General features: G+C 36.3%; 1 protein-coding gene across 1 annotated transcript in view; it reads left to right on the top strand.

The window, feature by feature from the left end:
* ANO3 (anoctamin 3) overlaps window positions 1-13,449 on the top strand; it is a 93,296-nt gene extending 79,847 nt beyond the window's left edge. Inside the window, exons 15-25 of the mRNA XM_009334524.1 lie at window positions 197-361; window positions 1,693-1,729; window positions 3,812-3,923; window positions 5,178-5,235; window positions 6,791-6,888; window positions 8,332-8,477; window positions 8,588-8,740; window positions 9,425-9,572; window positions 11,437-11,517; window positions 12,389-12,494; window positions 13,267-13,449. Of these exons, the coding sequence (XP_009332799.1) occupies window positions 197-361; window positions 1,693-1,729; window positions 3,812-3,923; window positions 5,178-5,235; window positions 6,791-6,888; window positions 8,332-8,477; window positions 8,588-8,740; window positions 9,425-9,572; window positions 11,437-11,517; window positions 12,389-12,494; window positions 13,267-13,449 (1,287 nt within the window). The remainder of the gene's footprint in view (window positions 1-196; window positions 362-1,692; window positions 1,730-3,811; window positions 3,924-5,177; window positions 5,236-6,790; window positions 6,889-8,331; window positions 8,478-8,587; window positions 8,741-9,424; window positions 9,573-11,436; window positions 11,518-12,388; window positions 12,495-13,266) is intronic.
* The last annotated feature ends 8,210 nt before the right edge of the window (window positions 13,450-21,659 follow it).

The following is a 21,659-nucleotide window of genomic DNA, read 5'->3' as shown; positions in this document are numbered from 1 at the left end:
TAATATAGTTATATTGTAAAAGAACAGTAAAGAAATGTTTTAATTCATCAATCTAGTATTTTTGTTCTCTCCAAGTCTGCTCACCAAAACAAATGGCAATCTGTAAAACACTTGTTAAATTATTAATTCAGTGGAAATTACTTCAGATATGGTTTATTTTGTTCTAATATCTCTATTCATAAATACTTACCTGTAGATTTCACTGGTCCTCACTGCAGTGTTTGCAGTTGTGGTGTATCGTCTGGTAGCCATGGAACAGTTTGCTTCTTTCAAGTGGTATTTCATCAAGAAGTATTGGCAGTTTGCAACATCTGGCACGGGAGTCTGTATCAATTTCATGATCATCATGTCACTCAATGTTGTAAGTCTTCTGTTCTTTTAAAGGAGGGATTAATTTAAAAGAGTAATTTTTACAAGGTTACTGAGTTTACCGTGTATCAGATATATACATGTTCTTGCTTATTCATATAGCAGTGCCTGAAGCTAGTATTTCAGGGGCTTTTCCTTTTCTAATACTATGTTTGTCAATGTTATTCTCTAATGCATACTTAATTTGTCACTACGCATCTTTGCTTATGTCACCAAATCACAGTGGTACAGACTACTGCTTTCTACATTGGCATTTTTGGTTTTTACATTACCTTTTACAATTCATCTGTTCTCTAAATGGAACTACATTATTTTCTTCGCTGAGAATTTTCTTTCTGCTTTTTTTTTAGTTGAATTCTTCCCTTTCTTTAAAATGCAGTTGTGATATCAGTGTTGCACAGTCTTAGAACCCCTGTGATACATGACTTAGGTTTAAGCTTTTCCTGTCATGTAACAGCACGGGTTTAATCATTTGCTGTGGTAGCACAATGTACATTGATATAAACTATTCCTTCAACTGCAATATAATTTATCATCTTTCTATTCCCATGCAGGCACAAACAGGTAAAAAGGAGTAATATCACAGCAAACAACGGCTTTTAATTTTATTAAGGAGATTGTGCACTCATTGCAATAAGAAAGTGTTCTTCAAAACAGACTGTCATGTATTTATTTCTGTTATTATATATGAGAATTCTAAAACATAAAAAGTACATTCAAGTGAACAAGCACACCAACGCTATTGAAAATAACTTGCTATTAATAGTAAATAGTCAAGGAAATATTTTTCAGAGTTGGTAACTACCTTGGGCTAAGTGTCATTTAAAATAAAGACTGGAGATAGTCAATATATAGACAGTTAAGGAAGTTTTCAGTAGGAGGCTGATAGCCTCACCGGTATGCACATTCATGCAAAGGAAAATTGTACTGTGTAAAGGCTTTAGCCTACTTTTAGGTCACATAGGTATGTTCCTGAAGTTAGAGGATAAGCATCTAACTGTTCGTTAAGAGAACCGTTGATGTCTGAACACTTCCCTTGATCTATTGTCTCTTGATTTATCTTTATTATATATTTAATGTACATACTTACATACATACATTTACATGGATAAAGAGAACGGGACTAAAGTAGTTCAATTAAGTCTTTATAGGCAACTGTACATCCACATGTAGCTACGACATCGTCCTCCCTTCTCTGTCCAGATACCTTGATGATGTAGGGCAACAGAACACCTATGCTTTTGATGCTTGTTTTCATTCTGGATTTGACATTATAACAGACAAGATGTGCTATATTTATACTATCTCTTATTTCTGTTTTAGGTATACGAGAAGGTTGCCTATCTCCTGACAGACTTAGGTATGTAGGTCTTTACTAGTAGTATGGTTCTTGCTAGCTGTGGCATATAACTTTATATTTCCATAAAATAGGGTTTTGGAAACTTCATTTATGCATAGTACGATTCTGGCATTTCCCTAAGTAAGTGAGAAATATCAGAGAAAGACATTATATGATTATTTCACTAAGGAAATAATAGAAAAGAAAGGAATTTATTCTTATACTTCTACTTTTTTATGTTATATAGTATAAATTGAAAAAACTGACATCTTAGAATGGAACAAATGTCAAAACATATTCTTTCTTAGAATGCTAAAACAGATTTTTTTCCCATTTTTCCCAAATGCTTGGTTATTTTTTTTACAATTTTTAAATTTGAACTTTCATATGGAAAAAATGGGGTAAGAAAAAATTACATTGTCCAAAATAAAAATGTTAAGTCATAAATTTTAAAGTAGCTCTAATTCTGTCACATTAAAAATTTATACTGAAGCCTCTAGTAGTGATTCAGTCATAGATGACATAAAGCTTTCTAGCTTATAGAAAACAAGAAAGCAAAAACAGCATTTAAGGTCTCCTACAATGTGAATGTTACCTTTTAGTGTTTCTTCCATGCTCTCTTTTAGTCCATGTCAAAATATGCAGTTGATCTTGTCATAGTTTAAAAGCAAGCTCGCCGCTTAAATTTAACAGCTCCCTCTTGTGGTTAAAGTATTGAAGAGCATGCATTAAACAATATGCTCAAAACTTCGTAGTGTTTCAGATAACAAGCAGTTGAACAGGTTAGAAAGATTCAGAATGTATAGTCAACTTATTCAAATTATTAAAATATTTTAAAATATTTTTTCAGATCACACTGATTTATTTTCCTACTTAACTTTTTTAATCTATTATATTGTTACAGACCAGGGAATGAGAAAGAAAATAATGATTTCATTTAAGTATATAAGCTGGTTTTTCCCAAAACATAGGAAAGAATTAAAAAAAAATAAAATTCTTGAATTAAGCGTGATGGAAAGCATCAGATGTTTGAGCTAGGTAGCTCACTCCACTTCCTGAGGTGTTTTACATCAAAGAGGAGGAAGACATCTTAAGTTCTGGGAACCAGTATCCATATGTAAAGCTAGTATCCTGTACATTTGTATCCTAATTTAGTCACCATCAGACCAAGGTAATTAAGTAGTACAAATTTTAACTGAAAAATCCAGGCAGTTTAGACTTCCAACTCATACATGTCCTTTACAACTTTTGTCAATGTACTATATTCCAAGTTTGATACATCCATCAAAGAAATTTGAAATTTTTACCAAAAAAAAATTAATTTTAATCATTGTCACCAAGTTCTAATTCAGACATAAATAGTATTCTACAAACAGTAAGGAAAAACATCCGAGGCAGTGCAGACCCACACAGAATACTTGTAGCCCTACTACACATTTCTACATTTCTTTAAAACAAAACAAAACAAAAAAACAACAAAGAAGGAATTCCGTCCTTTCCTTGTTGAATTATAAACTGTTTAACATTTCACAAGCATTATGATAGGGAAGTCCTGAGGATGAAGTAGTGTTTTTACAGAAGTATTTAGAAAGCGAGATGCTTGGGTGAGAAAACAACTGGCTGTTGGCTGTCTCTTTTCCCTCTGCTTTCCTTGGCAGCCCCTGTCTATTGCTCTGCTGATGCCAAGTGCTTTTGCTTTTTGTTTGAGCTTTTTTGTTGTGGGTTTTGTTTGGTTGGTTGGTTTTGTTTTGTTTTGTTTTTTTAAATCAAGATACCTGTAGCCTTAAGATTAAAGATTCACACTGAATTCAGAACTTCTTCATGGAAATGGAACAGGTATCTTCCCATAGAGTTGTGACATGTTCTGTACCGAGGGGCTTGTGTCTCCTGTTTCCACATACAACCAACATAGTCTGAGCTGGGGCAATGGTTTTGTGACCCGCAGACTGAACACTTGGAGAAAAAAAAAATAATTGCAACCTGATGGGGCACTGTGACTTGAAACTATCGCTTGTTTTGTTAGTGTTGATTGATCTGTGAACAAAGATAGGCATAACTCCATTTCATTTCTGTTTATATAATGTATTTTGTGTCTTTCCGCAGAACACCCTAGAACAGAATCGGAATGGGAAAACAGCTTTGCCTTGAAAATGTTCCTCTTCCAGTTTGTCAACTTGAACAGCTCCATCTTTTACATTGCCTTTTTTCTTGGCAGGTAAGTTATCTTTGCTAACTGCTCTTAAAGGAAAACTTGCACAAAGTCGTAATCCTTGCTAATTTTATAGCCTTGAAGAAAATACGCTGGCGGTTCGAACTGCAAGATTTAGATGCGAGTCAGTTTCTGAGGATAATTAATAACACTAAATTAATATTTTTAACCGTATGTGAGGGTTGGACCCTTGAAATCTTTACTCATGAAACTAGACAGTAAAAAGTCTACTTTTTAAGTGGGTCTATGTACGTAACTTTCCTACTAAATGAGAATTCAGAACCTTTGAAAATACAGCCACTTCCTAAATGTGGGTCTGTGTTTAGCCCTGCGCTAATAGGCTTTATTCATTTTTTTTCTTGTTTATTCTCTTTTGGTTATATTTCCCAGGATCCATGTCTATAAATAGTAAATAGTGTCTGGCAGGTCTTGTACAAGAGTAGGAGGGAGAAATTCTGGCTCCAATTTTTGTGTATATCTTTAGCTCAGAGCATGAGATACTGGACAGGTCTAACCTTGCTTCATCTTCACTTCAGTTTCGTTATGATCAGACTTATCATTCCTGCAGATCCTACAGAGTATTTCAGAGCACCTTCTGTAAAGTTTTATAATATAATTTCAGTTCAAGATTGTTTGGGGAAAAAAAAACCCTAAACCTCTAGTAAAGACTGTTGGTAGTATCTGCTTGTTACATCCAGCGGTGCATTTGCCATACAGTTTCTAAACTTCTTTGTATCTTGCTATCTCCTGTGTCTAGTAGGACCAGGTATGGGGTTTTTTTTCTCTCATTTGTAACTTTCACTGAGGTCATTAAGAATTTTGATTCAATTTGTTATACAAGAATCTGTTAGATCTCTAAAAAGCACTCAGTTTGATGGGTTTGGAAGTGATGTTATGCTTGTATGTCTGAGGGTGCAATCCAGCACACACTTCTCGTGGACAAGCCGATCCCTGTGCTGCAGTAAATTCCTATGTATTGCAATGGCTTATCTTCTTAGAAGTAGATTAGAGAGTCTGAATATCTAACATCTAAAACCTCTGAAGCTTGGATTTTTGTTCTGGACATAATAAAAGCTTAGGATTGCTTGCAAAATGATGGTCTGCATTCTGAAACTTCTATATCCTACAGATACCAGACTTAAGCCTGTGTGATTTAATCTGTTTATATTTCACGAGTTTGCTCAGTGGATGTTGTGAAATAACTACTGATACAGGGTGTTCTTGGAATGTCCGCTGAGAAACAGAAATCTTATTTTCCAGATTTGCAGGCCGCCCAGGAAAGTACAACAAGCTTTTTAACAGATGGAGACTGGAAGAGGTAAGCAATCCTATTTTGTGTTCCTGTGAAATTTCCATGAGTAAAAAGGAAATGGCTGAAGGACATGAATTATGTCCAGTTTGAAAGATTTATTATTCCATCTAAGTGCAGTGAAGAGTAAACTCTTATTTATAGCAAAGGGTAGGAAACAGGAGATGTGTTTTTCCTTCTGTGTTCTCCACTGTGCTGAGTGACTCTGCCTGAGACACGCAGTTCTTTCTGCCTCTCTCTTTGGGAAAAATGAACAGTGATAGTCCCTTACCTCACCAGGCACTACTAAGTCCTACATGACTGGAATCTCCTGGGTGTGTGGAATTTTTGGATGGAGGACATAAATATAATGCCATCAGCTTCTTAAGTTTCTGCCAGCACAGGAAAGACATGGACCTGTTGGAGCGGGTCCAGAGGAGGGCCACAAAAATGATCGGAGGGATGGAACACCTCTCCTATGAGGAAAAGCTGGGAGAGTTGGGGTTGTTCAGCCTGGAGAAGGGAAGGCTTTGGGGAGACCTTATAGCAGCCTGTCAGTACTTAAAGGGGGCTTATAAGAAGGATGGGGACAAACTTTTTAGTAGGGCCTGTTGCGATAGGACAAGGGGGAATGGTTTTAAACTAAAAGAGGGTAGATTCAAACTAGATATGAGGAAGAAATTTTTTATGCTGAGGGTGGTGAAACACTGGCCCAGGTTGCCCAGAGAGGTGGTGGATGCCCCATCCTGGAAATATTCAAGGTCAGATTGGACGGGGCTCTGAGCAACATGATTCAGTTGAAGATGTCCCTGCTCATTGCAGGGGGGGGTTGGACTAGATGATCTTTGGAGGTCCCTTCCAACCCAAACTAATCTATGATTTTATGATTAAAAAGATGAAAAATAGTATTTTCAAAATTTAGCTTGAAAATGTGTTAGAATTGCACCTCCCTGGATATCACTAGAATGCTGAAGTTATCTCTTATCTCTGAACAACAGGTTTTTTTTCTACTGAACCTTGGTAGCCACAGAGTAAAATACCGTAACTTTGTACTCCATGGTCTAAAAAAAGTTTCTGTAATTACTAAACATGTTAATATGGCAATTTATATAGTTAAGATACTGGTACCAGAGATTCAGCTACTAAGTCTCTGTTCGGACTTAGGATATTACAAATCAAATACTGCTCCATTCTTTTGAAATGAATGCATATGTATTTGTCTAAGTGAAATGGACTGTATCATTTATCACGTTATCTAACACACATAGCTATAGCTTAGGTAATACGATCTAGTTTTCCAAGAGATGATATGTCTAAAGGTTGTGCAACTAAAGTCTGTGTGAATCATAGAATCATTAAGGTTGGAAAAGACCTCTAAGATCATCGAGTCCAACCGTCAACCCAACACCACCATGCCCACTAAGCCATGTCCCTAAGTGCCGCATCTACACGTCTTTATTTCTGTAGCTGGAGGTTAGTGTGTTTCACCAAACATATTTGAATATTTTTCATTCACCCTCTGAACAAATAAAAATGAAAGGAATTCTCTGATTTTAGCTATTGATCTTTTTCCATTTCATTTCAGTGTCATCCTAGTGGCTGCTTGATAGATCTGTGTTTGCAAATGGGAGTTATTATGGTTTTAAAACAAATGTGGAACAACTTCATGGAACTAGGCTATCCGTAAGTTCAGATGTTAAAATTTGTTTTACAAATAGTGATTACATATTAGTGTGATTCAGTGATAGGTAAAAACATTTTTATGTTTGGAGAATGTTTTCACTTTTTGCATCTCACATACTGTAACTTTATTCCCAAGGGAAGCATTAACTGCTGCTCTAAGATAAAGTTTCTCAGGGCATGTTAACCATCTAAATTGTTTATTGTGATTTCATTTTCTATAATACAAACAGAGCTATTCAGCTACTGAAGGCAGTAATGGGCTAAGAGTCTTACAGTTCTTGAAACTGGAAGAATACGTTTTCAGTAGAAGGTTGCTCATCAACTATTAATTTAATCAAAGTCTCAACCTTGAAAATATGTCAGAAAGGGTTATGCTTACAATGTGCAATCATTCTGCAAATGGGGGGCAATGTACATGTATTGTTGTGAGACGTGGATTTCTGAGAAGAAGAAACCTACTTGAAGTATCAGGCTTCCTATCTTCTCAGCCCAGCAGCATCTTAACTCTGTCTAGAATTTATTTTAGAACATGCTTATATTCCTTTATGGAAAGCAGTGTTTTGTTTTGACAAAACCATTGTGTGCAACTGAGGCAACAGTTGCTCTTTCAAGTAACAAGAGAGATCAAGAGCTAAACACTAAAGTAGCTTGAGGAAAAAATAGCAGCTTGTTAATAAAAGTACTTACAAGAAAATTACTTCCCATCTTCAGTCTCTTTTAAGTAATATCTAGAAAAAAACAAGAGTCTTTAATTGCCACCTGTGTCAGTACTGGATAATATTTTTCAGTTGTATAACACTTTAATTTGTGAGACTATTACCTATTTAATATTTATAACTACTTTGTGAAAAGACCTCTGCACAGCTTTATGAAAAATAGTCTTAAATATTTGCAGCTTCAGCAACACCTTTTTAGACACTTTTTCCTGCTTCAAGAAAAAAATATTCTGTAGAGCATCTAGATCTTTAGGTTTGTTCAAAAATAGTAGACGTATTCTACTATTCAATATATTCTAGTATCATAGAGTTCTTACTGAGCTCCACTTACTTGGTTTGTCTTTTACAGGATTAAAAATAAAGCATTATTTGCTTTTTTAATGCTCTCACTATGCATGATTTTTTTTCCTGTTCTTTTTTTATTTAGGCATGCAGGTAAATCCTACAAAAAAAGTCTATGCAAGCAAATTCCATATTCTGAAAAGCTTATTTGTACAATGACTAACATGCTACATTAAAGACATAATTAGAGTTGTAATGCAGAATTTTGAGAACTTTTGGAAGTTCTTTGAATTGTATCATATGATATTGTAAGTATTTCCAGAAAATACCTAAGTAGACATTCAGGTGCTATTCAAAATAGGCCCACTTACTTCAAAACAATACCAGCAAGTATTGTAAATTACTGAACAAGTACAGTCAATAATGCTGTGTTTATCTAATAAAGTTTATTACAGAATTGGTGGTCACGACGCAAAATGAAGAGAGGAGGGCAATTAATGGAGCATAAAATTTCTCTACCTCAGTGGGAAAAAGATTGGAATCTGCAGCCTATGAATCTCCATGGTTTAATGGACGAATATTTAGAGATGGGTGAGCAAATTTAGGGAGGTGTCAGTTTTCTTAAGAAAATGGAACAACTGTGTTGCACGTTAAAAGATCTTTTGCATTTCCAATTTCTAACCATAGAAATGCCTGTCTAGTTTTACAGTTTGGCTTTACCACCATCTTCGTTGCTGCCTTCCCACTGGCACCTCTCCTGGCATTGCTTAACAATATCATAGAAATAAGGTTAGATGCGTACAAGTTTGTCACTCAGTGGCGAAGACCTATGCCTGCAAGAGCAACAGATATAGGTGAGAGCACCTAATGACTGTCACTGTCAGGTACCATCTCTTTGTGTTTCCTCCTTTAATGCAGCTTAACCCTTGAAATATTTCATGCGTCAAGAGTGAAATTGATAAGGTAACCTACAGATCTCAATGACAACTCTCCTGTCAAGCAACAAAAGAATGCTCAGTTGCTTAGCTAAGAGGACTCCTTGAATTTGCTTTCCATTTCCAATAAGGGATCATAATAGGTGGAATTTTGAAAACAGGCTAAACAGTATTTTAGGCTTCTGATTTATGTAACTCTAGGTCTAAAATGCTATCCAAAATGAATTGAATTTAGAAATTAAATACAAGGACTACATTCACTTTTGGTTTAAAACTGAATTAAATAAAAATAAGAAATCTATTTCCAAAATCTTCTACTTGGCCTTTATAACCAAAGATTATGGTTATACCTTTGTTGCTTAGCTATTTTTTCTCAGCAGGGTGTGCCCTACTGTAAGGCTTCATTCAGGTGGAGCCAGTGGTGGCACGAATGTGGGGACATGGCTTAATCTTGACTATATTTTCTGACTGAATAGTTCTTTGTCAATAAGAAAGGAAAACTATATGACTAATAATGACTTTAATATCACTAGTATGACTTTATATGATGTAATATGACTGTAAAAAAACTAATGACTTCGTTGTCATTTCTCTTGTTTCTAGGTATCTGGTATGGGATTCTGGAAGGAATTGGAGTTCTGGCTGTCATCACCAATGCCTTTGTTATTGCCATTACTTCTGATTACATTCCACGTTTTGTCTATGCATACAAATATGGTCCCTGTACAGATCAAGGGTACAGACAAGAAAAGTAACTAAGATATTCTTTATATATACATATATATATTTCAGTGGAAGCACACTTCTGCTGTTCTCTTTCTGTGTTAATGTACTTAACGTGTATCCATAACATTTTACCTTTTACATCTGTGCAAACCTTCACAAATGTTAAGTGCAAGTAACTCAGCCATTCCAGAGAGTTCGCAAACTAAGTCCACAGTTATATAAGTGGAAAATCATGTCTTCCCTTCTGAATGCAAACAACGAAGTTCAATATACATCGTAGTATTTTTCAGGCTTTCTCTAGATAAGCTTTTCTTCTTTTCTGCAATAGTTCTGGACTGTCTTCTCCCACTATGCTCCTGCACATATATATGCTCCCAAACCTTCTTTTATCCTAAACCTCGTTCACCGTCAAACTTCCCTGCCTGTTTCTCTTCAGAAATGCTTGCAGCCAAGCTCCAGCAAGATTGGCCTTGATACTATTTAGCCGAACTCCATATATAGTGTATCTTAGCTTCAAGCAAGGTATCTTGCCTGTCTTTGCACCATCAGGCTGGTTTCCTGCACTTCTCTCCAGACACTTACCAGTGTCTCTGAACTGTGGGTCCACTGTGCTCTGTCTGCATTTCCCACTGTCCATCATGACCTTTTACATGATCTAAACAGATCACAGTACTCACAGGCATCCTCTCTTTCATTTGGAGACCAGTGCCCTGCAGGTGGTTTTGGGGGGTTTTTTGGAGGGTGTTTTTGGTTTTTCTTTTTAATATAGGAATCAGGGTTACCTCAAGAAAAGGAAGCATCGCTTTGCTAATACTATAGCACATCTCACAAGCACAGCTTATCTTCTTTATTGCACAGGAGAAAGGATAAGAGTGAAAGCATCAAGCCTTGTCCAGTAAGCCACTATCGCTGCATTCACAGGCTGTGCTTCAGCTCAAACTGCAGGGGTCTGTCCTTCCTTCCCTCATTGCTCCATCTCTAACGATTCAAAACAGAGATTTACTCTTCCTGTGCTGTCACAGGAAGAAGGAATTTAAGGGCAAAAAGAATGAGGCAAGATAGGATGAAAAGAGACAATAGCAGAAAAACTTTAGTGCTTAATGTGTGCTACCCATTTAATAGAGAACTATGTAATTCTATTTCTTCTTTTGCCAGTAGTGATTTGAGGTGTCAGAGCAAACCTGAAGGTTCAGGAGGTGTAATAGGATCCCTGATGCCTCTCCTTTAAAAAGTTCTTTGCCTTTCAGAAGGCCCTTTGTTAAATTACAGGACAGATTTTCAAGAAGGTGGGATGTCTTACGTGTCTGTGGTTTTCCAGGAACAGACAGAAATTTCACTCCTACTGTCATAACTCAATGTATTTATGTGATTTCTGTCATTAATACTAGTAAACTGTTGCCTTTAAGATAGCTGTTTGGTATATATGCACTGTTCATTTTACTGTTGATGAAAATTCTTCTTTGATTCAACTCATAAAACCTGTCATTTTTTGGTATATGCTGCATGATTGGTGGCAGATTCTGCAAGGATGTTAAATTATTCTCCTCTCTGCCTCTCTAGCTATCTTTCTAAGTTCAGTAATTTTAGGAGACAGTGAAGAACACTGTAGCAACAACTTTTGGTTTATATCTGCTGGTAAATAAGAAGCAAAACCATGAAAAGTGCTGAAAACAGATTTTTAAACAGTGTTATCCCTGAAACAGATGTTACTTGTTTCTTTCCAATAAAACTTTACTTCTCTGCTTAAAATTTTAGAATTGCTTTTGTCCTGATAAACAAATAAAATAGTATGCTTACAATATGTGATAGCAGAATATGTTTACATACAGGATCCATGCTGTGTAACCACTTTATGAAGAAAGTCCTGACCCTATGTCTTTTCCTTTCAGATGCTTAAAAGGATATGTCAACAGCAGTTTATCAGTATTTGATCTGAGTGAACTTGGGATGGGATACTCGGGATACTGCCGGTATGTTTCAGTGCTCTCCCTTCTTGTAATACAGGCGTAGATGTTAATACAGACATTAAATTGAAAGTCCGTGCTTAAATTACTGGCAGAATAGTTTCTGTTTTGCCTGTAAAAGCATTGGCGTTCAAGTTTGTTCAACACGGAAGTCTCAGGTGCAAACACTGTATGGTAGGACGCAATACACTGGAAACCTGTGTTCTGAGTTTTTCCAGGACTCTTGCAAACCGTATCTTTCATGCGTCTATGAATTATTTCATTTCAAAGTTTCCTTAGCTGCCAAGAAGGGTAAAAATTCTCATTTCAGTTTTGTTAAGCATTCTGAGGTCTATTAATTAAAATACACAATTAAAATTTTTGTTGTGGCTCTAACACAGATTGAGATCCCAAACAGTTATGCAAGATGAATACAGGACATTCAGCATAAAAATTAAATACAACATTGCATGAGTGCACTCCTGGTTTCAGATTTAGTTTTACAGTGAGAGTTAGCTTGAATTGACTAAGAAGTTACAGAATCATGTTACATTTATGCAAACTTTGTCTGGAGAATCTCAAATATATATAAGCAAAGACAAGAACCAATTTAGAGTCAACACACTTGAACTTAACACTCCAAGATGTCAGCTTTGTAACAACAAAAGAAATTGTTTGCTCTGGATTTTTGGAAGCAAAAAGTGCCATCTTATAAGCAGCCCTATTTAATTGCCTGTGTTGTGGACTATTCTTCTCCTTTTCTGTTTAATTCTTCTTGAAGTATGTTTTCACTGCAGTTTCTTTCCTCTTAGCCAGATCTGGGGTAAACTAGACAGCTCTTCACCATATTCAGGTTTTTGAGCACAAGCTAACTTCTGGGTTTTTCTTTGCTTTACAGGTATAGAGATTACAGAGCCCCACCATGGAGTTCAACTCCATATGAATTCACTTTGCAGTTCTGGCATGTCCTGGCAGCGCGGCTGGCCTTCATCATAGTGTTCGAGGTTAGTCATGAAAAGGAACAATTCCTTCCTACCTCTTTAAAGTCCGAGTTGATTTTCTACAGTAGTTCCATAAATAAATTGTCAGTATCATGAACTGCTTGTTCATTACAGTCAAGAGAGAGAAAAAAAAAATCGCCCTCCCCAAACTGTTGTCAATCAGTCGCTTCAAACTGAATTGACAGGACATGCACAGATTTTAGAGTTCTTCCAAAATGGTATTTCTTTAACAGTCATCTTATACATCATGTTTGTTCCCAACCAAATCTTTCATGTTTTATTGAAAAAGAAGTGCAATTTATGTGTACGTTAAGTGCAGTTATTACAAGTTAAAATCTGTGTCAGGAAAATGATACATGATTCTATCCTAACATAAAAGTAGAAATGTGTTTACGAACTTTGAAGAACGTATTTCATACTGTCCAGGAATCTAGTTACTTACTTCGATTACAAGCTCTTCACAAAGACTGCTCGTAGGTAGTGTTTGCTGTTGTTATTCAAACTAGCATATCCTGCAGTCACATCTTCTTTTAGGTCACTAGCTATACCCTTAGTTTTACTTTTCAGAAGACTTCAGCATTTTCACATTTCTGATAGACCACTCATTTACTCCCATATGTGTGTGTGTGTATATTAAAAAAACAAAGGAGTTGCTTTTCAGTCATGAATTGAATCTCAGTTCCAGTTTTGCCACAGACTTTTAGGCGCTGAAATGTGGTCCTAGAAATGAATATTTATGCATCTTTGAAGCAATTATTTTTGTTCTTCTTTTCAGCACCTTGTTTTTGGAATAAAGTCTTTCATTGCCTACCTGATTCCAGACATGCCCAAAGACTTGTGTGACAGAATGAGGAGAGAGAAATACTTAGTCCAGGAAATGATGTATGAGGCTGAACTGGAGCATTTGCAGAGAGAAAGGAAAAAGAATGGGAAACAGTATCACCATGAATGGCCTTAGTCACTACCATGCTGCAACAAAAACACTGCTTGGAAATTGAAGGTGCAGTTACAAAATGAAGTCAAAGTCTGGCATCAGTGTGTGAGATTTGCAGTGTATATATGTTCTTGCTGGGCAGTACAGTTGCAGGCCTTTGGTGGCAACTGGAAAATAGATGCTTCCGATGAAGAAAGTGAAAAGCCTTACCTGTAACTGGTCTGTGGTGAGCACCAAGGAGAATTGGCACTCAGGAATGTGCAGACAGATTAAAAATTTGGACACTGGTTTAAAAAAAGGCAATGAATTTTCATGCTGTCCATGAGGACACTAATGGCGTAATGAAAATAAAAAATTACCTGTGAACTTATACAGTAAGGGCATGACTAAAACCAACTTACATGTTATCCACTACTTCCACAGCTTCTGATTGCTCAGCTCCATCTGTAATGCCTCTGAAGAAAAGAGCAATTGTTGCCTTTGTGGCCATAACTTGATATAAATGATCTTTCAGGCTTACTGTTTTGTCAGGTTTGTCCTAGTCTCTTGTTGAGATTGTGGATGTGGTCCTACCCTAAAAAAGGGGTCTATGGCTGCTTAATATATACTATGCAGTTTAAGATTTGCACATCAGTGTCATTAATTTATCCTTCTAGTTGAAAACCAAAAATTCTAAATTCAAAGAGAAAACAGCAGCACTAAGAGAACACATCGCATTGCCCACATTGCAGCTATATTTGAAAAAGACACGGCTGTTGAGTTGTCTTTCCACTTTTGTGTGCAGAAAGGCCACCTCCACACGCTTCCAGGATGAAAGAACTGTCATTTTCATGCTCTGATGTAGCATGCAGATGTCTAACTGTGTTACTGTTCCCTTTGACCTGTCTGGGCAATGATTCCATGACTTCACAGAATGCTAACTTGAAATATTCTCTTACAGTGACTTCGTCCTGAATATACAATTAACTCTTTATAGTATGCAAGCTTATGCAGATATATATCAGACATACAGTATAACATTGTGACTTGCTTGTTCAGGGAAGGAGAAGCAGAGCACTTTATAACAAAGCTCTTCTTATTGTAATAGTAAACGTTCCAGTAATGTGCACTTCTTTTATTGGCCTAAGTAAGTCAAAGCATGGGAGTTAGATACAGGCAGATATGTATACAGATTGTATATAAATGCACACACACACAGTGGTTACTTTTAGATTTTTTTATTATTATTTGTATGCCTTCTTACAGTTTTGGGGGGCTTTTTGGATAAAATCTCTATAAAAGGTAGGTGTTCATGTAAAGAATCAAATTTCAGGTTTTATGTGCATACAGCATACAGCAGTGTTGCTTATGGTTATAGTCACATTTTGGTGATGAAATTGTCTATTACTAACATTCCATAATGTGGGAAAAGATAAGCACTTAATTTAAACAATTTAAACAAGTGTGCAGGGTTCACTTGCAGGGAAGGGAGTGGAGAAACAGAATTACAATCATTCTGTTTCTCTTGTACAATTTTAAATAATGCTTCTCTATATTGGATGAGAAAAGTTTAAAAAACAGAGAGTCAACAAAGCACAGTAACTATAAAGGCTGCAAATTTTAACATTATTTTTAGGGATAAAGCTGCAGCAAAATCACTGCTGACAGATATGAAAAGACCTGAATTTTTACTATTTACAATACCCTATTGAACGAAAAAGTGTGATTCCAGTATTCACTTGCATGTATTAGCACTATAATTTTATTTTATTATGCCATAGAAAATTAATTTTAAGAGTCAAGAGCCCATCAAAGTGGATGAGTATGACGTATTGTATCCAGGGGGCCTAGCATCAGACGTTAAGTTCTTTTTAGTCGTTTCACCATATTCATGAGATTTCTTGGTTAATTCCAGCTCTCTGGGACCAGACAAGGCAACTATAGGAGTATTTACAGTGTTGCACAAAGGAGGAAAAAAATTGGAAGGTATGGTCTAATCGGATATATTACCCATTAGTTCCGTCATAAAGGGCTGGTGGAACTCAGCTTCCCATATTTTGGAAAGGCTGTTTTGTTCCTTCATATTCTGGGTTGTGCATTAAGTTCCTCGAGGAGTCCTTATCAGAAATAATTAATGCTGTCTCCTCAGTGCTTATAGAATCACACCGTTTGATTTAATTTATTGTATCTCTATTTCATTCTGTGGAACATCAAGCACTGTTTGACAGCATTAACCATGTGTCACAGCTTCTGTTTCTGTGCCACATAGTGATAGTCCTTCCGTTCTTCAGAAGGTCACAAATGAACTCTCTTTTTAATGTTTTCTCTCAAAACAAAATGCCTTGGCTGGCCCAAGGTATAAAGACACAGGATAAAATTAGGCAAACATCAGAAATATCGATTGATTGTTTTATACTTTTCCTGTTTCTCTTGTGGATATCAGCACGTGTCAATACATACTTAGGCAAATTCCAATTGGACTTAAAAAACACATAGGAAAGAAAACCTTTTTGTATTTGAGATTTAAATATATATATTATTAACGATTTTCAACGCTGGTGTACAGGGGTATATCAAAGGCAAGTATGTAGATCTGACATTGTGCATTTTACGCACTGGAAAAGCACACGAAGTTTTGGAGAAGCACTGTGTGTGTTCCTTTATTTTTGGAGGACATCAACAATGTCTAAAGGTTTTGCCACTATCTAGCCATTTGCTTAAGCTGAGAAAACTTTTTGCTAGACTTCGTTTAGTGTGCTGTTTGCATTGACTGCACGTTATTTTACTGAAGTATAAGGCACACACTGTCCTCAGGAATAATGTATTTTATGAATGGTGAATGATCTTTTCATATTCTAAATATTGTCTTTCCAAACAAATGACCAGTATGAATAGACTCTGCATGCAAGCTGCGTTTGTGAAATCTGACAAAGCTTTGGAACTTCAATTTGTGCAAAAATGCTTTAGATCATTGCAGATCTATCTAATCTATGACAACTTTGCTCTATGCATGCGCCCTTAGAGAGACTGCATGAGCAACTAAATATTTTCAAATGCAAAGGATTAGTCCAAAATGTCTTAATTATTCCTAACCAAATTCCGTGTCTTGATTCAGACAAAAGAAATTTCCATTTCAGAAATAGCGAAAAGTCCACATACATTATACCCATCTCATTTCTAATGACTTTTCATTCTAAATTTGTGCCTAATGTGTGAGGTCTGAATTCTGGTGACTGAAAAAGGAAAAAAGAGTTCTGCTTCATTAGACATCCTAATGAGAGGTTCCTTCTTACAGCTCAAAGTCTACCTCCATATAGAGGGATGCATTAAGAGCTCAGTATTCACAACTGAGTGCTAACAGGGTTGTCTGAAGATTGAGCACAGGCTCTCTGTTACGCTGTGATTCAGTTTCCTTACCAGAAAGACAGCATAGTGATCGGGCATTTGGAAACAAGGCAAACCATGCGATTATTTTTTTAATACTTTTTTCCCTATCCCTCTTTCTTAAAGGATTTATAGAGGAAATTTAGATGAACATTGAAGTTAATATGGATGATGAAAAGGCTAAAATATCCATAGTGATGATGGATGATAAGTAGTTTTTTGTTAGATGTTTCTTTGGAAGTACATATCTTCATTACTACAGAACGCACATCAGCTGTTGCTATGCCCTTTTCCAACAGCAACTTGTCTTAAATTGTGTTCTGAGGATCAGTTAGGCTCAATTGTGTCCTGTTGAAAGCTCAAAAGAAAAATGTCTTGAGGGCCTGGTGAAAATAGGTTAACAGGTACATATCTTAATGCATAAATTCATAAATCGCCTGAGGTTTCCTTCATGAAAAGTTCTGCAGAAGGAAAAATATCTTGGGAAACACAGCTTTAGGGTGAGTGTTAATATGGGGAAAGGCAAGAACTTTGGTGATATTTTATTCTTAACGTGCCACTAAGATGATCAGTCTAATGTAAGTAGCGCACATCTGCAGTTTCCTTGCTGTGGCTTCTTCCACTGCAGACTCCAAATGAGAGTGCTGCCAGAGAGAATTTCTGGAGCCGTGGGATCCAGGGGCATTACCTGCGAAGGCCTGTGTGGCATCATGGGATTTTTTTAATCTTTCGCATTACATCACAGTTCGTTCAGGGACAAATTAGTATATACATATTTAGAAGCATTATATCATTTTGATTAACTGAAAACGATCCATAAAATGAAAATAAATGGTTCTTACATAGTTAACTTACAATGTCACAAATTTTCATTAAAACTGTTATAAACTAGATTTTTTTACGTACACTGGGCAATGGCCATATCAATAAAACTCATTTTATACAAACAGCTAAATTTGAAGGCAATAAAATTAAAGGAAAATCAAGCAATCACATTTTCTATTAAGTGTTACATAGGAGAAAAGGGACAGAGATAAAAATAGTGGTATCAACGATCACTTACAATGCAGTAGTACTTCCAGAAGCATTTTATTTTTTGTAATCCTCATAAACTACTAATGCTGCTTATTTGGGGGTAAAGGTTGAAACATATACCGCGAGCCTTTCATAATAATGTTTATTTGGTGTTAAGGCTGACACTAGAATTCAAACAGAATTCCACATTTAGACAGATTTGTTCTTTTGTTAGTTCCAATGCATTCTTTCTCTGACTAAAATGCATGCAGTGACACTTTTTGAAAGTGTTCAAGTGACTTGCAAACCTAAATTCCTGTTGTGGAAAATTTAGCAGCTTTAAAAGATCCCTAAGTCTTTTTGTAGTCAACCTCATGCTCACAAAGCCCGTGTTCTGCTGGGGTAAAATGCAACAAGCCGTCATGTTGAGGCTGGGGATGAGCAGAGGAAGCAAAGGGCTCCTCTTCACTTCAGCAAGTTTTTCTCCAGAACCCCGACAGGTTCTGCAAAACAAGGGGTTGAAGCTGGAGCACGGTGACAGCCCTCCTGATCCTCTTCCTTTTCTCCTCTGGCCCGTTCTTTACTTATCCCTCAGTGTTCTATTAAATGATGCCTTCTTGCTGACAGTCCAATTTCCAGGGCAATTCTGTAACTGCAGAATTTTTTGCAGGCTCTTTTTGCATGTCCCTAACTGAAAAGCCAAAGCAGAAAGTGCACAAATACTAGTTTGTCTGGTGCTTTTTACAAGTTGGTATGCATTGGGTGGAGCAGTGCGAGGAAGCACGGGGTGCACCTACGTGTGCCGTTAGGCCATCCGCTTCTGGATCTGTCCCTTCAGCCACTTTCCCAAGCGCTACATTTTGCACTCCTTATGTCCCTCCCAACACGCACACAGGTGTCCTAAATACCGTACACAATCCTAGCATTTTTAAATTTATATGAATAGACTCATACTGACAATTTTTCTCTAGTACTGACATTGCAACCCCGTTTACCAGAAATCGGTATTGGCATGATTTTGGCATAGTCATGACAGCACAATGTTACCACAGCAGCACAAAGTTCTAATGGCACAACAAGGAACTGTAGAGAAATCACGTTGCTATTCCATGTTATACAGGAACTTTTTTTAATCCAGGACTGGGATTTAGTCTTGAAATGTTAATGGTGTATTCCCTCCTCACTGCACTGGAAACTACCTTGTGTTAGTTCTGTTGGCTCGTTCTAACTTTTTGCCATAACCTCGATAATGTTATATGTTCTCTGTAGTTTGCATTCTTATTGCCATGAGTTATTGTTAGGATGCTACTGGGTGAGAAATTAGGATTAAACTCAATGCAGTCTAAAGCTAATGAGATTCTAAACACTGAGAACACAAGGATTTTTCTGTTAATATTGAAAAAAAAATTAAGATCACCTTTTTGTTTTGTGTTCTATTTAGATGACTCAGTTTTGTATTGAAAAATCTTCCAAACTGTTGGCTCTAATTTTTACCTAGAGTAGTATCACTGAAATTTCAGTTCTTTGAAATAATCTCATGTAAAATCTAACTGAATAACATAGTTCAGTCATTTTTTACTCTGATAGTCCTGGCTAACTTGCAATATCATGATCGTAAGAGATTTCTTAAAATGTGTATATACTTGAAATTTATGTAATATTTAAATACAACTTGGTTTCTAAGTAAGGAATGAGAATAAAATTTCAACTATTTTTTCTATTCATAAATTCACACTTTGTAAGTAATATTTAAAATATAGATTACAGTACCACAGAGCGTTTCAGAGAAATTGACTTTTGTGCACTACAAGCTAGAAGTCCCTCTGGCCTGTCAGCTTTAGGTTTCTTTTGTGTTTTTAGATTACTTTTACAAGCCGATATGTACCCCAGAACTAAAAAAATTCACTGAGGAAAAAGTTGTTGATCTGATTAACTATTGTAAGACACTTTTGGCATAAATTTGTCTTTGAGATGCTGTTTACTTTATCAAGGTTTACATGTACAAATGCAACTACTTACTGTATCATACACATTTGAATATTGCATTTTTTCAGTAATAAACTTGGATATCTTTGAAAGAGACTTTGAGCTTCATTATTCCAAATATTCAAAGTTAATTTAAAAAGAAAAAAAATCGTACACTTGAAAAGTGAGTACTCATCTGCCTTCAAACCATAGTATTGTAAGGAAGTAACTTAAGGGTTAAACTTGGCTCGGGCACTCGTTTAACTTTTGACAATTAAATACTCAACTTACTGTGGTGTCAAGGCGCACATATAGACTCACTTTTCAAATTTTCAATCATTTATGGTCTGCTTTCACGGTTGACTAACAATTTCTTAAATTTAAGCTCTTGTTTTAGAACTTATATGTTCTTAGTTTCTTAATCTCATTTTTTCAACTCAAGTGCACAGGCTAGCTCTCCTCTGGAAGGATCAATGGCTCAGGATGTAAAGCAAACAAGAAGATAAGATGATAACTGTAAACTACACTGACTTCAGTATTTAATCAGAATGGTAATTTTTCTGAATTCCAGGTTTGCTAGGCCACATCCTTAAAATCTTGGCAGAAGACTAAATAATGAACTACTGATTAACAATTTTAGCTGTCGTACGTACGTCCACATGTTGGACTTAGTAAAACCTTGTGGAATGCCTGGCTCCTTTACAAATACTGAAGACACTTGGGCTCGATGAGCAGCTTTAGTTGAAACAAAACTAATCCAGAAATATGAAGTTAAAAAGAAATTCTTCAAGATATTTCTTCAAAGACATTTTGAGAGAATGCAATTCTAGCCATCCTAACTCACTTTTTTTGACATTGAATGGACAAATTAAGATTCTCTTTTGTGGCAAAGGACTTGGAAAGATACTAAGTCTGTAGTGAATCCAATGTAAAGGTGTTGCTAAACTTGTGAAAAAATACTGAAAAATGCAAACTACGCATCTTCCAGCATGCGGAGCATAAGAATGCTGCAATGAATAGCATTGAGTAAGCATCTCAAGAAATATTCAGAGCAGACTTGGTCATTTTCACAGATGTCTCTGAATCAGATATCCTCCAACTACAGTAGAGAGGTTTTTTTCATCCAATATCTAACTATGTAGCTTCACATTGGTGTTTCGAACCACTTGCACTATGGAATTATTTACATCCTTAAGCATGATAGTTAGACTCTCAATATAACGTAAGCGATAATGTGTGTGGCCATGAGATATAAATGATACAATAGTATTATTTACTGAGTTTCCGTCTCTGCCTTGGTATCCATATCAAGAATGGAAGCATGACCAGAAAGCATGCCATGTGAGACAACAGGCTGCCAGCCAGACTCAGTTGTAAGTTTTTATGAGATTATAAAAGTGGCATAAAAGGGATTAACAGAAATATTGATTTACGTCTCAGTTTGTTGACAAACTGTCCTGTGCAAGCAAGGCAGTGTCATTTACAGACTGCTATTTCTGTTCTCTGACTGAATATCCTGGGGCCGTTCCCAGAGGTAGGGCATGAACACAGACAGGGGAAGTAACTTCAAGGACCGGGTTGACCTAGATCTACATCATAAAGATGGTCCTGATAAAGCAAAAGCAACAGCTGAGTTCTTCGGAGCAATATGAGGTAAATATCGGCTGGGTCCATAACTGTCCAAGTCATCTTTGATATTTTCATTCAGTAGGTTTCGTTCAGTTGTGACTTTTGTTGAAAAATAAATACATTAATCCAAAAAACTACATCCAGAAGTTTACCAAGGTGAGAGGTGGTCTATTTAGTTTGATTTACGTCGGGCAAATTTTAGAGGAAATGTGTTTCACTGAAACAGAGCACTTAGTGGACTAGGTACCTTCTTCCAAGACATT

Source organism: Pygoscelis adeliae, unplaced genomic scaffold, assembly GCF_000699105.1.
Source record: "Pygoscelis adeliae isolate BGI_AS28 unplaced genomic scaffold, ASM69910v1 Scaffold171, whole genome shotgun sequence".
NCBI lineage: Eukaryota > Metazoa > Chordata > Aves > Sphenisciformes > Spheniscidae > Pygoscelis > Pygoscelis adeliae.
The sequence above is the reverse complement of the archived record's forward strand: the minus strand, read 5'-3'. Positions and strand labels throughout refer to the sequence as shown.